Source organism: Penicillium diatomitis (genome assembly GCF_028827545.1).
Source record: "Penicillium diatomitis strain IBT 30728 chromosome Unknown utg000001l_segment0_segment0, whole genome shotgun sequence".
Taxonomy (NCBI): Eukaryota; Fungi; Ascomycota; class Eurotiomycetes; order Eurotiales; family Aspergillaceae; genus Penicillium; species Penicillium diatomitis.
The window spans coordinates 159970-174738 of NW_026623173.1; the positions used below are offsets into that span (position 1 = coordinate 159970).

At 41.7% G+C, this 14769-nt stretch overlaps 4 protein-coding genes across 4 annotated transcripts; 3 read left to right on the forward strand and 1 right to left on the reverse strand.

Annotated features, from left to right (window-relative positions):
* Positions 1–2985: 2985 nt before the first annotated feature.
* On the reverse strand, positions 2986–3907 carry N7539_000045 (ankyrin repeat domain-containing protein; the record flags this gene model as incomplete). The annotated part of the gene is made up of 2 exons (XM_056929649.1): positions 2986–3463; positions 3522–3907. The coding sequence occupies 2 exons, from the start codon at positions 3905–3907 to the stop codon at positions 2986–2988; spliced, it is 864 nt and encodes a 287-aa protein (XP_056793942.1).
* Positions 3908–4611: 704 nt separating this feature from the next.
* Positions 4612–5280, forward strand: N7539_000046 (uncharacterized protein; the record flags this gene model as incomplete). Its single annotated transcript, XM_056929650.1, has 2 exons — positions 4612–4711; positions 4913–5280. The coding sequence occupies 2 exons, from the start codon at positions 4612–4614 to the stop codon at positions 5278–5280; spliced, it is 468 nt and encodes a 155-aa protein (XP_056793943.1).
* A 1327-nt stretch (positions 5281–6607) lies between these two features.
* On the forward strand, positions 6608–8799 carry N7539_000047 (uncharacterized protein; the record flags this gene model as incomplete). The annotated part of the gene is made up of 5 exons (XM_056929651.1): positions 6608–7396; positions 7489–7566; positions 8083–8202; positions 8404–8484; positions 8605–8799. The coding sequence occupies 5 exons, from the start codon at positions 6608–6610 to the stop codon at positions 8797–8799; spliced, it is 1263 nt and encodes a 420-aa protein (XP_056793944.1).
* Positions 8800–9747: 948 nt separating this feature from the next.
* On the forward strand, positions 9748–11930 carry N7539_000048 (uncharacterized protein; the record flags this gene model as incomplete). Its single annotated transcript, XM_056929652.1, has 3 exons — positions 9748–9916; positions 9995–10142; positions 10211–11930. The coding sequence occupies 3 exons, from the start codon at positions 9748–9750 to the stop codon at positions 11928–11930; spliced, it is 2037 nt and encodes a 678-aa protein (XP_056793945.1).
* Positions 11931–14769: the final 2839 nt, after the last annotated feature.

The following is a 14769-nucleotide window of genomic DNA, read 5'->3' on the forward strand; positions in this document are numbered from 1 at the left end:
GCCTAGGCCCTACCTATACTATCTACTAAAGGGAATTCCTATTCGGGATAGATTATTATCTGAATAGCGTCTATAGATATCTTTTTATATAGGACTAATTAGGTCTACTATAAAAGAAAGAAGGTTATTTCTTTTATATACCTAGATTAGTCTAGAAGTCTTAGGATAAATAAATTTTTCCTTATTTTACCTTTTTATCTTCTACTTTTCCTCTCTAGATCTAAGACTATACCGGTACTCCTTAATAATATATAATTCTACTATAGTCCTTTAAAGCCTATAAAATCGCTATATTTTACCTTTAATAGTAAGAAAGGTTCTAATAGTTTAAATATCTTACTATTAGGTAAGTAATATATATTCTTTAATAAACTAGTCTCTTTAGCGACTAATAGCTCGATATTAGCCCTAACTAACTTCCTCTATTTAGCTACTAGTATAGAAGAATATATAATATATTAGTATATATCTAGGTTATCTAACTTATTTAACCTCGAACTAGTAAGATTATAGGAGATAGTAATACTATTATTATATTTACTTAAAGCTAGCGATAGTAATATCTATTCCTCGCTATAGAGGATTAGTAGTTACTACTAAGATAATATAGACGAAACTATACCTAGTAACTATAAGTTTCAAGGTCGGAGCTAGTCTACTTTCTATTTTATTAATCGATTTTTAAATCTAGCTCTTTCCTTCTTTAGTAGGAATTCGAGCGAAAGTATAGAGTTAGATAGTTTAGATATCTTCCCGAGATCCTAACTAAGTTATATAAGTCCTTTATAGCCTTCTTAGTTCCCTTCTACTATAATTCTTTTACCTAAATTAGTAATCTTATATCCTAAGATTATATAATTATATATAATAGAGGATATTTAGTGGAGACAAAACTAATCTTTATATTACTTATACTTTAGATCTTATAGCCTAGTATTAGATATATCTACTATATTTAGTAAATATTCTTCTAATACTCTACTCTCCTCTATCTTATCCTATATAGGTATTATCTCTAAGAAGCGAAATAATATAAATCCTTATATTCCTTTCCTAGATAATTATCCTAACTACTATTCGGATAACTATAAAGAAGTAAACTAAACTAGATTAATTTCGTATTATTCTCCTAGAATTATAGCTAAGTTAGACTCTTATAGACTAGTTAATCCGATATATATTAATATACCTAATTCGATAGATCTCGAATAAGCTAGTAGATATAAGTCTAGTAATTCTTAACCGAGAAAATCTAGTATCTAAAGTAATAAGAACCCTATTTTAGCTTATCCGAGAAAATATAAAGAGAAAGAATACCTATTATCTTAGACCGGAAAATAAGACGCTACTTATTATAAGCGCTACTTATCTATCGCTATAGTTATTTCTCTACTATAGTCTAGGCCTATATAGTATTCAGACTTAAGGCTAAAACCTATTCTATTAAATATATATAAGAGCGAAAGTAGCGAGGATAGGAATAATTCCTCGGACGAAGACTTTATAAGTAATATAATCTAATTAGAGCTTTTAGATATTAAGGATTCTATAGAGGAGAAATATAGTCCTCTAAATAGGACTACTCTATACTATCCTAATAATATATTCTTTAGTTTATTACCTAGGAATTACGAGAGCTATAATATTATTAGATAGATAATTCTTACTATTAAGACCTAGGAATCCGAGCCTACTTTCTTCTTTACTCTTATACCTAATAGTATCCCTTTAATATTATATATTACTATATATAGTCCCTCCTATAACTACGATAAAGTAAGTCGAGTTTTAAAGCCGCTAGTAAGCGTAAGCCGTTTAACTCGCGGGAAAAGTAAACGCCGAACCTATTCTACGGACGAGAATAACTTACTAGTGAAATTAAAGGAGGAAAGAAACTTAATATAGAAGGAAATTACCGACTATTTTCCTAACCGCGCTTCTGCTTCACTTTAGGTTCACTATTCTACTAAATTAAAGTATCGGAGAGCTAAAAGAAGGGGTCCGCAAAGTCGGAGGGGCGGAAAGAAATAATAAATAACATATTTCTATGGATAACTATCATAATCGAGACGCACCGTTATCCGGTAATACTGTCCATGACCGACCGACCTGTATCCTTCCTATATTCCAACGATAGAGCTGATTCACTGAAACTCTAATGATCGCTAGAAAGACTTCGAAATAAACCTAGCAGCCAGTTCCGATGATTCCTGGTGAGGCACCCCGTCCCTACTACGCCCGCATAGCACTTCACTGCATAGAGCATCACATGGTAAGTTTAAACACCAACTAACTGACTCGGAGCTGGCTTCGCACTTGCAGTCTAGCTACCACGTAGTTGCTGTGAAGGCTCCTACATTAGCGCGAGGCTGAATCGTCGCCTTGCAAAGTGAGGCACTAGTCTGCTGCCGATTCCCTTTCAGTTTGAATGATATCCAATACACAGATATCATGTGCCTTCAGAATTGATTGAAGAGGCGGTTTCTATCCAATTGTTTGTCGCCAGGCGAGCTCGGATCAGTGCGACGATCCAGGTCACGCAATGCCAGGGTTCGTGCATTACCACGACAATCGGCCTGTGCCCTGCATATGGTAATCCAATAGTATGACCAACAGAGCGCCAAGTATGCTACAGGATCCCCACTGTCACCTTGCCACTGCTTGCCTGTCCTAGCCCAAAAGCCCGGCTTGTCGTAGGGAACTCGTTCTTTCTGTGTAGATGACATTGGGCCTCTCAAATTTGCCCATTCCCGTATCCCGTATGATTCATATCATGATAGTGCAGCAAGGTTATACAAGTTTGATAAAAGCTCTGAACCAATCCAAATTTAATAAGCAACAAGATGATTGTGCTAATCGCAAAATACTACAGAAAAGCGCGCTTAAGAGAACACTAATTTCGAATGCTGGCGAACGGTAATCTAAATTGTAGCCCAGACCATCCACCTGATACATGAACGAGCGTATCAAGAGCGAAAGGACAAGCTACGTGCCTTTCTCGAGTGCATGAGTAACCTCCCGCTGATCTAACATTCGCGCATACTCCAGAGCTGTGCGACCTTTTGCATCTTTACCATTCAAGTTCGCTCCTTTGCTGACCAAATAGCGAACCACATCCGCTTTGCCGAGTTCAGCCGCTTTATGCAGAGGCGTTCCGAGGTCCATGAAAGAGAATAGCGCCCGAGAAGGATAATGATCCTCGTATCTAGTTGAATTGATAGGTGCCCCTTTCCCTAGAAGAAGGCTTAAGACCGCAATGTTATCCGAATGCCGTTCAATTGCGTGATGGAGAAGTTGGCCTTTTCGAACATCTCCGCCACGACTGAGCATGAGCTGGATGACCGATACTGGCGCGCTCTCGACAGCAAGGGAAAGCGGAGTGAGGTCAATAACACATTGTCGATTAGGATCAGCTCCATGATCAAGAAGCCAAGCTACCATCTCCTCATCTGCAATAGCATAACTGAACAAATGTTGTAATCTTTCGATGACATGGTTAAGGTTATTGGAAAGAGCCTCACCCTAGTACGGGAGGTTTGAGTTCGCTCATAGGCTGGTTGATATTCCATCCGTTTTTAAGGAATACCTCCAGGGCATCCTTTGCGTTCGCATTAACGGCCTCCAGTGCATAGAGCGGATCCATAGGCAAGCCGCGAACAAGGAGCTCTTTGATGAATTGTACGTCGTCTCGTTTGATGGCTTCGATCATTATCGCATAGAAGTCGCATATGTCAAAGCCCTCCGACGAAGAACTTTGTGATTCAAGAATCTCCCGAAATTTCTGAATATCACCGCGAACGCAAGAAGCACGCAATACCTCAAGAGTCGCTGGTGGCGTCCGAGTTGGAATTTGAGGGTAATCGCTCGGTTGGACCGGGGGGTAGTCTGGCGGCGGCAGGACGTCCATAGCGGAGTTCAATGGGAGGTTTTCACAATTTCTTTGTCACACGTACTTGGGGGCTGAATGAAGCGGAAAGTAGATCCTGCGCAGTAGGTGGCGAGGGAGAGGTATTTATGTTGAGTCGAAGTCATCGGACGCCGAATCTGCTTTCCCGTGCACCGGGTTAGCCAATTAGAAGGTGTGCACAATAGGCGGTATTTCGCAGCAAAATGCTATCTTCCGGTTGGTTCCAGATGAGCAAGCAGCCTTATGAACAAGCTGATTGGCTTGTATCCATGGCTGCGAACTTGAACTCTCGTAGGAAGTTTTGATGACAGAATGATCTGTGCAACCGAGGACAGGTTGAGTGAGTCCCCAATTGATCCTGGCCTACAGCGCAGGAGTCAACCAATTGGTTCTGTAGGTAAGCGATCCACTTTCGCGACGCCAGCATGAGTGGGGCTTACAAACTACCAATTGGAGGCTTGCATTTACTACATGTTTTAGGGTGGGCGGCTAGCTTGGGAAAAAGGTGCATTGTACGGAGTACGCAGTCTATCAATTCGAATTAGAAAGCAGCCAGGGACGTGAACCTCATTCTCAGCGCCTTGCATATACTTAGCAGCTTCATTGAGAGACTATAAGTAGCAGAAGATTACTCTTGATAGACATAACCCTTCTAACTTTTCCGAGTAAATATATCACACACTCCTAATTCTGAGATCCCCACAATGTCCGGAATCCTCGCTCAATGGCAAGCCTCTCGTGCAGTTCTTGTGGTCCCAATGGGCGACGTCCAGTTTCTTTCTTTCCAAAAACTGGCGGCAATTGGTACCAGGGACCTTGGATCTTGCTCTGTCGTTCTGTTGAGATAGCTTGGTGGTCAGGCGTGTCACCAGTGTGGTGCGCGCCCACGCACACCACCTTCGTAGCTTAGATAGGCACCTCTCACCAGATTCAATCTCACCATTCCTTTCTCCCCTCTTTTGGGTCTGCTACGATCTCCCAGTAGCCTCCAATACGTTCTCATAGCATCTGCATACGGTGCTATTCTTGCTCATATTCCGCCGCAACCATTGCAACCATCGCCTGATCCGTTTGCCGGTGATAACAACGCCCGTTATATGATGAGTCGAGTGGCTGCTCTTTACCAACAGAATAGAGGGTACTTTCCTTCAGCGGACACTGTTGTCGTTTGTGCTTGGTTCAACGGTGCTGTGGCATTGCCCGATCAAATGGAGATAATGTCCTCGTCTCTTCGGCAATTGGGACTTAATCCAATCATCAGAACATATCATGTGCCTGGGAATCGGAATATTCCTGGCCAGGGAACTGTTATTGCCATCAAGGGTGCCAACCAGCCTACGCCTCAAATATACGTCGAGGATCGTACAATTTAAATGTCTAGCATGTGGAGGAGAAGTGGGCTGTTGAACCTGGCAAGGTGGACGCTGAACTTCATGTCAATTTATTTTATTCATGCGATTTGAATAAGAACAAACAATGCAAGTTGAAGTCGAAAGTGGACTCGGAATAAGGCTTAGATCAACACAGAAGCTGCGATGGAGTTGCCTTGGACTGGCACACGACTCTGAGCCTTTGCGGGAACTTTGCCGCTTGGGGATAAAACATAGACACTTATTGCGTCATTTGTCCTCGGGCGAGGTGTATTTGGTCGTCGCGCACTTTAAGGGAATACTGTAAACTCGCGGCATCCCAACGTGGGCTATTGCCGCCCTTTCATCGAATTGCAGAAATGATTTAAAGCATAGCAAACTATGAATCTCGTGCATTAGCAGGAGGCTGATTTCCTCTCTGTTTTCATCTACTCGTGCAGTCCCACCTGACAATTGGAAAAATTATCTCTAAGGGCGAAAAACTGAAAAAAAAAAAGCTCTTCGCTGTGCAGCGCAAAGGGCCCTACCCCGCTTAAATGAGGCGTAACTTACGCCGCTTTCCCAGGGCGCAACTTCAGCGTCTGCTGCCGCCTAATTGCTGTGGGCATGGAACGTCTGGCGGCAAGGTTGGCACGAGGGGCTAGATTGAGACATCTGTGGAGGATCATTCGTAGGCTAGACGAACAGACTGGTAGAATTTCAACCATAAATGGGGCACCCGCTAGGCACGGGCCGCCTGGTAGTGTGACGGGGAGGGCATCTCTTCTCCCATATTGGCAGGCCCCCATCGGGACCCACCCAGGCTTCTTAACCCTTGCCCTAAATCGTATTGTGGCGCTGATGTTGAGCTAAAGTCTAGCGGGCTGGACTACTCCCCTTGCTGATTGGATGCGAGACTCTGCTGTATAAGATTCGAGGCAACCCCAAAATACAAGGATAATGTGGCGTTCTTGTCGCCGAGAGTCTGCATCCATTCTAATTTTGATCCAAATCAACATAGGCATGCACGGTCATTCTCCAAGAATGTGATCTGGGCCTAACTATACGTTCAAAGGTGGGGTTTTACCTGTGATCAGGATGAATCAAATGTAAGCCACGCGCACAGTCCTCTTTGGTTTTAATCTGGAGCTAGTTGATTTCAAGGCATCCAATAAAGAAGGTCTAGTCCCCAGTGACCCCACTGTGATACCGGCGTCACCTGCATTTCCTGTTGGGTTGAGCTCCACTATCAGTTTTGGCAAAACTGATTGTGGAGCCCGCCAATGCCTACGTTGTTCATATTACTATGTTAATGGGCCCACTTCACATACGCTTTCAAGTCACCCAAAAAATGGATCTCTTAGGGGCCTTGAACTTCATACGCAATGTTTCCGACGAATCCCTTCACACGCACGCTACACAGACAATTTTGACGCTCAAAGAGATTGGAAAGCGACTTCAGTTCAATTTAATACCCAGCCCATCCTCTGTGGTGGCCACTCCGCTATGCATTGAATCTGATGGGTCGCGGCCGCCTACAAACTCGGCGGTGCACACTGCGAATAATCTTTGTCCCAGCCCATCCGAAAGTCTCTCAGCCTCTACATCTCAAGCGCATTCACCTATACACGAAACTCAGGATCCCCTAGAGCAAATCGCTCCGGCTACAGAGAAATTAGAGGGAAAGAACCAAGGAAAGAAACTCGGCACTCTCAAATCTCTCTTGCGAGGCATTCAAAGAGAGACCTGGTGGCTTCTCGAGGCCCGACAACTTGAAGACGATTTTATTTTATCACGCAAGCGAAAAATGGGAGAAGACATTCGATGGCAACATATTGCAATCCCAGAGGGTGTCAGATCAAATGATCCAGTGTCCAAACTACGCCGTGTTCTTGCATTGAGATCAGTAGGGCAAGAGTACCAAAATAAGCAGGAAAAAAATGGTATTTCTCCAACAAGACTCGAGGAACTCTACAATCACCTGTCCTCTCCCGAAACCTCGACTTTGAACCTGAATGCCAACCACACTGTCAAAGAGAAGTTCCAAACCAGATCCTTACATTGTGGACTTAGACATTTGTTAATTGAAAAAGCACTGAACGCTCTTCTTGCAAAAAAAGGTCTTGTGGGGACTTATCTTGTAAGTCAAGACGGGAATATAAGAGAAACCCTATCACGAACTAGCGGCTCGGTTTTACGGACGCCTCTAGCTTTACTACCGAAAGGGCGTAGGTCCTCTCGGCTTTTGAATGCCTAGAAGAGGGACTATATAAATCTAACGGGGGCAGAATCGAGGAAGAGAAGAAAGCGGTAAATTCTATAGCGTTTAGAAAAATATGCTAATAAACCTTCGCTCGGGTATATAGCTACGGAAGGAACGATCGAAGTGGGTCCTTAGTATTATAATTATAAGATAGGCCGCTCCTTTCCTTTAAGTAAATCGGTCCTTATACTTAGCTTAAGGTTTACCTTTCTCTTATCTAGACCTTATCTAATAGCGAATATATAAAAGATTCTCGCCTATTAAATCTCCCGGCTAACGAGTTCTCGTCATACTAGCTAGATACCGCGTTTATAATGAATATAATAGCCTTAATATTATTTAAATATTTTGTAGTTAATTCGGTAATCGTACGATACGGTTACTAAACTTCTATAGCCCTAATAAGGACTAATCCCGATAAGATCCGGAAATATATTAATAAGATTATAGAGTATGATTATAAGTAAGAAGTTAGTATTATTTAAAGGGATAATACTCTAGTAGTTAGTAAGGGTTTATAAAATCGATATAACGAAATAATATTCTGGAAAATTATTCTTAAGGGTACTACGCTAATCGATTATACGAAGCTACTATCCGCGAAAGGCCCTACCGACGGATTTACTGTAGCGGAGAAAGCTACGACTAGAAAGTTTATAGAAGACGCTAGATACGGATTGAGTGTATAAAACTAGTAATACTACCGAAACTTTTGGAAAAACTTATTTAAAATACGTGAAGTCGGAATCGAAAAAGCCCTCTACTACCGTACTAAGGAATTCGATAGTTACTATAAAGGTTATCCGAAGACCTTAGAAATCTTACTTATAGATATAATTCTAAGGTAGGAGACTAAATACAGACCTTATATTAAATAACTAGAGACACGGGCTCTTAGGATCGGTAAAGGCGATTATACGCGCCTATATAATCTTGAAAATCCTGAGGTTATAGAGAGGTTGAAAGTCCGTGAGTCGTCTTGGAATAATAGCAGAAATGATTAGGCTTCCCTTAACGAAGAAGAAAGCTTTAAGGTAATAGGGTAACTAGTATTTCCCCCTAATACTATATACGTACCTTTCGAGAACTATTCGGTCTTAGAATTTGGGGTAGATAAGTCCGCGTTTACCTTTCTCCTACCTAAAAACGATACCTTATTCGTCTGTTCTATCATCCTAGTACGCGAGGGAGACTTCCTCGGTATCTTTACTAGCTACATTAGCTTTTCGACGGACGTGAGCGTCACGTACGGTATCCGCGGCCCTGTTGACAATCTGTAGCTAGATTACTCACAGGTTACTAGTACGCTGAATCAAATGCTGGTGTTAGAACCCGATGGACCAGCAAACGTCTGCCTCGCGTGGGAAGTAATATCTGATGATATTGGGACAGAGACTCGGACCTTATGGAGAGTTTCTGTGAAAGCCACGAAGTCAATCATGTCGTTTGACCCTCTCGTTCGTGTGGCTGCTGAGCAAGAGCAATTTATGTTCTATTCGTCCCCCGAGAATGCAACGAGAGGCTTTCTTGTACCTTGCCAAACTGACTGATAATAGCATGGACTAACACGATGTCTGGAGCTAGTTCGCAATAATATGTATTCCAAATGATGTTCAGACCCGGCTCACATGGCTAGGTCGTCTTTAGATTCTAATCGTAGGAGTAGATTGAGCAATTTGAGTGCAGCGGTTCCTAGAGGACAACTGCGAGTCTCTGCTCAACTGAAGCGTCTCTGGCATCGCCCTGACTGCACCATGAATTGGTGGTCAGAGATAAACATAGGCTTATAGAGCACCTCCATTAGCTCCAGGAACATGTGAGTCGATCCGGGGAGCTTTGTTGCTCCTGAAACCCACGAGCGGCATCTCCGATAAAAATGGGGGAGAGGGGGGCAGTGCACCGGGCTGAAAGGGAAGGCGCAGCAGTTGGTGGGGGCCAGAGTGAAAGAAGGGGGAGGCAATGAGTGCAAGGTACCTCATACCGTAGAGAAGAAACGACGTTGAAAGGGCGAGGTTGGCGGCATGAAAAGAGGATACGGGGTTTTGGCACCAAGCTGGGAACGGGCAAAACTAATCATTAAAAGCAAGTCGCTGCTGAGCCACACGCATCCAGAATCCCTGCCCCGGAAGTAACTTAGTACTTTTTTATCGAGGATGAAGCCAATAATATTGAAAGTGCACAATATTCTTTGTCATCCATTTTGGGTCTGCCGCCTATTTAAGTACAGCATGCCCTCAAATGTTGGCAGACTCTACTTTTGTCTCTCCACCCGCCAGCCTATCTTCTCCTACCTCATAAAGGTCTCGCCCACATTAGGCCAGGAAGCAAAGTTCATAATAAGCATGGAAAACGACGGGGAAACAAGGAAGGGAAACGGAGTATCCCTCAAGCGAAGCAGTGCGTTCCCCGCGCTCCCCTACCCTCCCACGAACACATAAGCTACGTGAGCTATACTGACATTCTTTTGGCGATCAGGAATGGACTTCGAAGACGATGGGTCGACGGAAGATGACATTGGAAACGACGAATTCGATGACTCCGAGGAAGAAGAATGGTGGAAGGAAGATGAGAGCAGCGATGATAGCGAAGAAATGGATTGTGAACAGGACATTGAAGAGCACGAGTATACCGCCTCCGGTGACCCGGCACGAACGCTGAAGATTCGGCTTTTTTTGACCGACGAACAAGTAGGCGGATCCAAATGGATGAAAACTTTGTCGCCAAATGCACTTGCGATGGCGTCGCTGTCGCAACCACTCTGGCTCGGTATATTCATCGAGAGGGCGTGCGCTCTGAATTCTGGGAAAGGATGGAAGAGCCCAGCGAGGAAACGTGCGATGTGGCCTTCCATGTCTTTCATCGATACGGGACAGTCAAGACCAAGTACAAAGACCACCCAGTTCAAAGAGGAACTGGTATATGGGGGAAACAGCTTGATCATGGCCCTCTTTTCCTAATCGAAAACGTTCATGTTACAGCAATGGAGCTACGTCGGAAAGGGCTGGGACAAAGAGTAGTGTCTTTGCTGTTGGAAAAGGCCAAACGGTTCTGGCTAGACGATAAGCCAGACGGTGAAGACGCAGATCTTTTCTACGGTTCCAATGAGGCGTTTGAGCGAGCATGGACTCTACATGCTCTAGTCAGCCCCGGAATATTAACACCTGATATCGAATCGCAGTTAGTGGGCAAGTCTGCAGAAGAGCGCTTAATGACGCGGGTTCGAGTTCAATCCGGAGCCATTGACTTTTGGCGATCGTGCGGTTTCCGCCGAATCGGAGCATCTCGATGTTTTGCATTTTCGTTCGATCTCCAGCATCAGTCTCGCAACCTTGGTTTAACTTCTGATTTCGATCCGCGTAGAAGCCATGCTGAAGATCTTGAGGACGAGGAATTGGAAGTTATCTATGAAGCAGACCGTTCTACTGAGGTGAAGAGACTGAAAATGGACAGACTTCGTGACTCGTTGCCGCTGCATCATGCGGCTCTTACTCTGACGGACGAAGAACTCAAAGCTTTTTTCGTCTCCCATGTTTCCGGTGAGTTTGGCTGGGATCGAGTGACCAATTCTGAAGCCACGCTTCTGCATTTAACGGCATCCGAGCTTAAGCCTCTGAGCACACGGTGGCTACTGGAAAATGTTCAACACGCCGACACCTGGAAGACAGCCCGTGATATTGATGGGTATACACCACTCGAGGCATTGCAGGAGAAGTTAGAGATAATGCGTACACGAAAGTCATTTGGCCTTTTCAGAATCTTGAATGTGTCAGATCACTTTAAAGGGTATCCCGACACCGCAGTGTACTGTCTCTCCATGTTGTTGGAAATGGATGCTTCAGGGCTTGATAAAGCATGTCTCCGATATGGGTGTACATGCGGAGAGTGCCTGGAAGGATTTATATCCCCTCGAATGAGGAGCTCTTTGATCTGTCAGGGCGAGACCAACTACGACCTCAATCAGGAGGAAATTGATGATGGCAGCTTTTGGATACAGGACAACGACTACACCCTCGTGCACCTCGATCCCGATGTGCGAAGGAACCTCAAAACCAAAAAATCACTGCGAAAAGGCTTTGTAAATATTTTCCGGATCGCTGTGGAGTGTCTCAATGCTGGAAGAGCTCCCACTGCTGCAAATATCGAGTGGCGCTGTAACAATCGGAGCGAGTGGCCACCGGATACCAAGAACTACCTGCGACGCGCTGGGACGCAGATGGGCTGTCGGGCAGTGCTTCGGTACATGCTCGATGTTGCTAAGGAAGAGGATGAGAAAGCAGGTAATGGAGAGTGTCAACTCATATTGAAGAAGGAATGGTCAGACTTACCGACTTGCAGAAACGATCACGAGTTTGAATTTGCTGCCAGGGCTTGTGGTTACAGTGATGATGATTTTATTTCGTTCCCATGTTAGTAGATCAATAGCTTTTTCCCACTATAAAAGCAGCAATAGATGTGTGTTTGCGATACTTTTGACCATGTCCAAAAATAATAACAGCCAAGACGGAGAGGGGTTTGTCGTGCTTCTCCAGTAATGCATTAATATAGCAAGAGCAAGAGTACAGAGCGCCGGAACTACTTTCAGCGAGCAGAACTAAAGATTGTAAAGTTTAGCGAGTTTACTTTGAGCAATCAGTTGTATTGGAGGCTACAGGGAGATCGTAGCAGACCCAAAAGAGGGGAGAAAGGAATGGTGAGATTGCATCTGGTGAGAGGTGCCTATCTAAGCTACGAAGGTGGTGTGCGTGGGCGCGCACCACGCTGGTGAGACGCGCCAAACCACCAAGCTATCTCAACACCCCCTGGACCTCGATCCACCAATCTCAATCAAAACACGAAAAACATGAAAAGTGATCATATAAATATATTGATAACGCCTTAATATAGCTTTTTGAGCTTAAAAAGGTATTTAAACCCTTAGAATTAAGCTCGTTAGAAAGGGTATTAAATCAGAGCTTTTTTATACCTAAAAGGTGTAGGAACCTCTCGAATTAGACTCGCTATAGTAGCTTAGTAAAGCTATCTACTACCTACTCTATAGTAGAGATTTTAACGAATTTATATACCCCCCTAGAGACTTAGTCTCTAATATAATAGTATTTAACGTTAATATACTTCGTTTGTTAGTATAAATCATAGCTTTTAGTAAGGTAAATAGCGCCTTAGTTATCCTTATAGATTATAGTAGGAAGTTACAAAAGGGACTCTATATTAAGTTCCTTAAGAAAGAGCTATAGCTATAATATCTCTTAGATAGCTAAAGATATAGCTATATACTTACTTTCTGTAGAGGAAAGAGTAATATATATTTACTTTTTATAAGCCTAAGTAATTATACTATTCGTAAGCTTAAAAAGGAAGCCGGAGGTTAATATACTACTATCTATATATTTACCGGCCTAATCTATATTAACAAATCTAAAGAGGGGGTCTGGTAAGTAAGAATACGCGATAGTAAGCGTTTTAGAATCCTTAAGATATCGAAAGATACGCTTTAATATAGTTATATACTTCGTAGAGGGGTTATATATATATCTTATAAGCTTTATAACTATAAATATAATATCTAGTCGTATATTAACTATTAGCTAAATAAGTAAGCCTACTATCTTACGGTAAGCTTTAACTTCCGCCGGAGTAGTAGTATCCTTACGTAGTTATAGGATCTTCTTATTATAAAATAGCGTAGGGACTATATATATATCTTATAGGTTGAATTTTATAAGGACCTTTCGAATATAGACGAGCTAAGAGAGCTTTACCTTACTATCTATATAAACGATATTAATCGTAAGGAATCGCGTAGTAGTACTATTATTAGTAATATCGAAGGATTTTTGAATATAGTCCTTAAGCTATATAAGAGATATATCTAAAGGCGTGATAATTAGTATATTATTAATATATATAAGAAGATAGAGCTTACGTTTAATATATATAAATACCGAATAGTCCGCTTATAAGCGAATAAATCTAATTACTATTAGAGCCCTATAGATAGTATTATACTATTCGCGAGGACTCTATTTTAGACCGTATAAAGTCTTTAAAAGAAGGCCGTATTTTCTAGGCTCTTTAAAACTATTAGGAAGTTAAATATAGATTTCTTTAAGAAGCTCTATATTAAGAAACGCCGTAATAAAGTTAATATAATATATCTACTAGCCGAAATACGTAGCGATTACGCAGAATATTTTGAAGCTTAAAGCTTTAGCTATACTTATATAAATATTAAGATAATCGATTTCTTTACGTTACTTAAACCCTTTTATAACGAGACGCGCTTTATAGGTCCTATTATCCTTAATACGAAAGACCTATCGAAGCAGAAGAAGCGTCTTTTTAGTGCCTTTAGTAGGAAGATTATATACACACTAAGTACTATTTTTTAGCTACTTCTATATTTCCTTATTTACCGCTTTAATCTATTTAGTCTATTTATCCTTACTATAATTTTATATTATATCCTACTAGCTATCTAGTTTATATAGCGTTAACTAAGGTAAAGCTTAATATAAAAGCTTTAGAAGTAGTTATAAGTCTATAGTTATACTACAAATTAAAAAAGTAGCGTATTTAATATAATTAGCTAGAGCTATATTTAAACGCTTAAGAAAACGTAAATATTCCTCTAACTCTATAGCCGCTTAAGTCTTCTTATAGACTTATAAGGAACACTAAAGATCTATCTTAGGTATAGTTTAAGAACTACTCTCGATAGTTTTAGGATTAGCCTTAATAGTTTTAGAACTACCCTCGATAGTTTTAGAACTACCCTCTATAGTTTAAAGATTATCGTCGATATTTCTAGGACTGCCCTCGATAGTTTCGGAACTATCCTCTATAGTTTAAGAGCTATCGTCGATATATTTATTCTGTTTATAGGCGAATCTCCGCTTAATCTATTTACGAAGCTTTTTAAGTTAGACTTTACGTTTAAATAAAGAAAGTAGTATATTAGACCGCTTAGATAATAGTAGATCTTCTATTAGAATATAAGAAGATAGAGTTACTAGTAGTACTAGCTTATAAGGGCTATTAGCTAAATCTAGCTAAATTAGTTAATCGCTATTAGCCGGTAGGAAATCCGATAGTATATAATAGCGTTAATTAGCTATAGATTACGTAAGAACTAACTTTAGCTCTATATCGAGATTATATATAGGCTTAGGTAGATCCTTCGTTATATTCTTATTAAAGACTATATTACGAGAGACTATAATCTTCTTTAAATAAATATTATAGAGTCGATA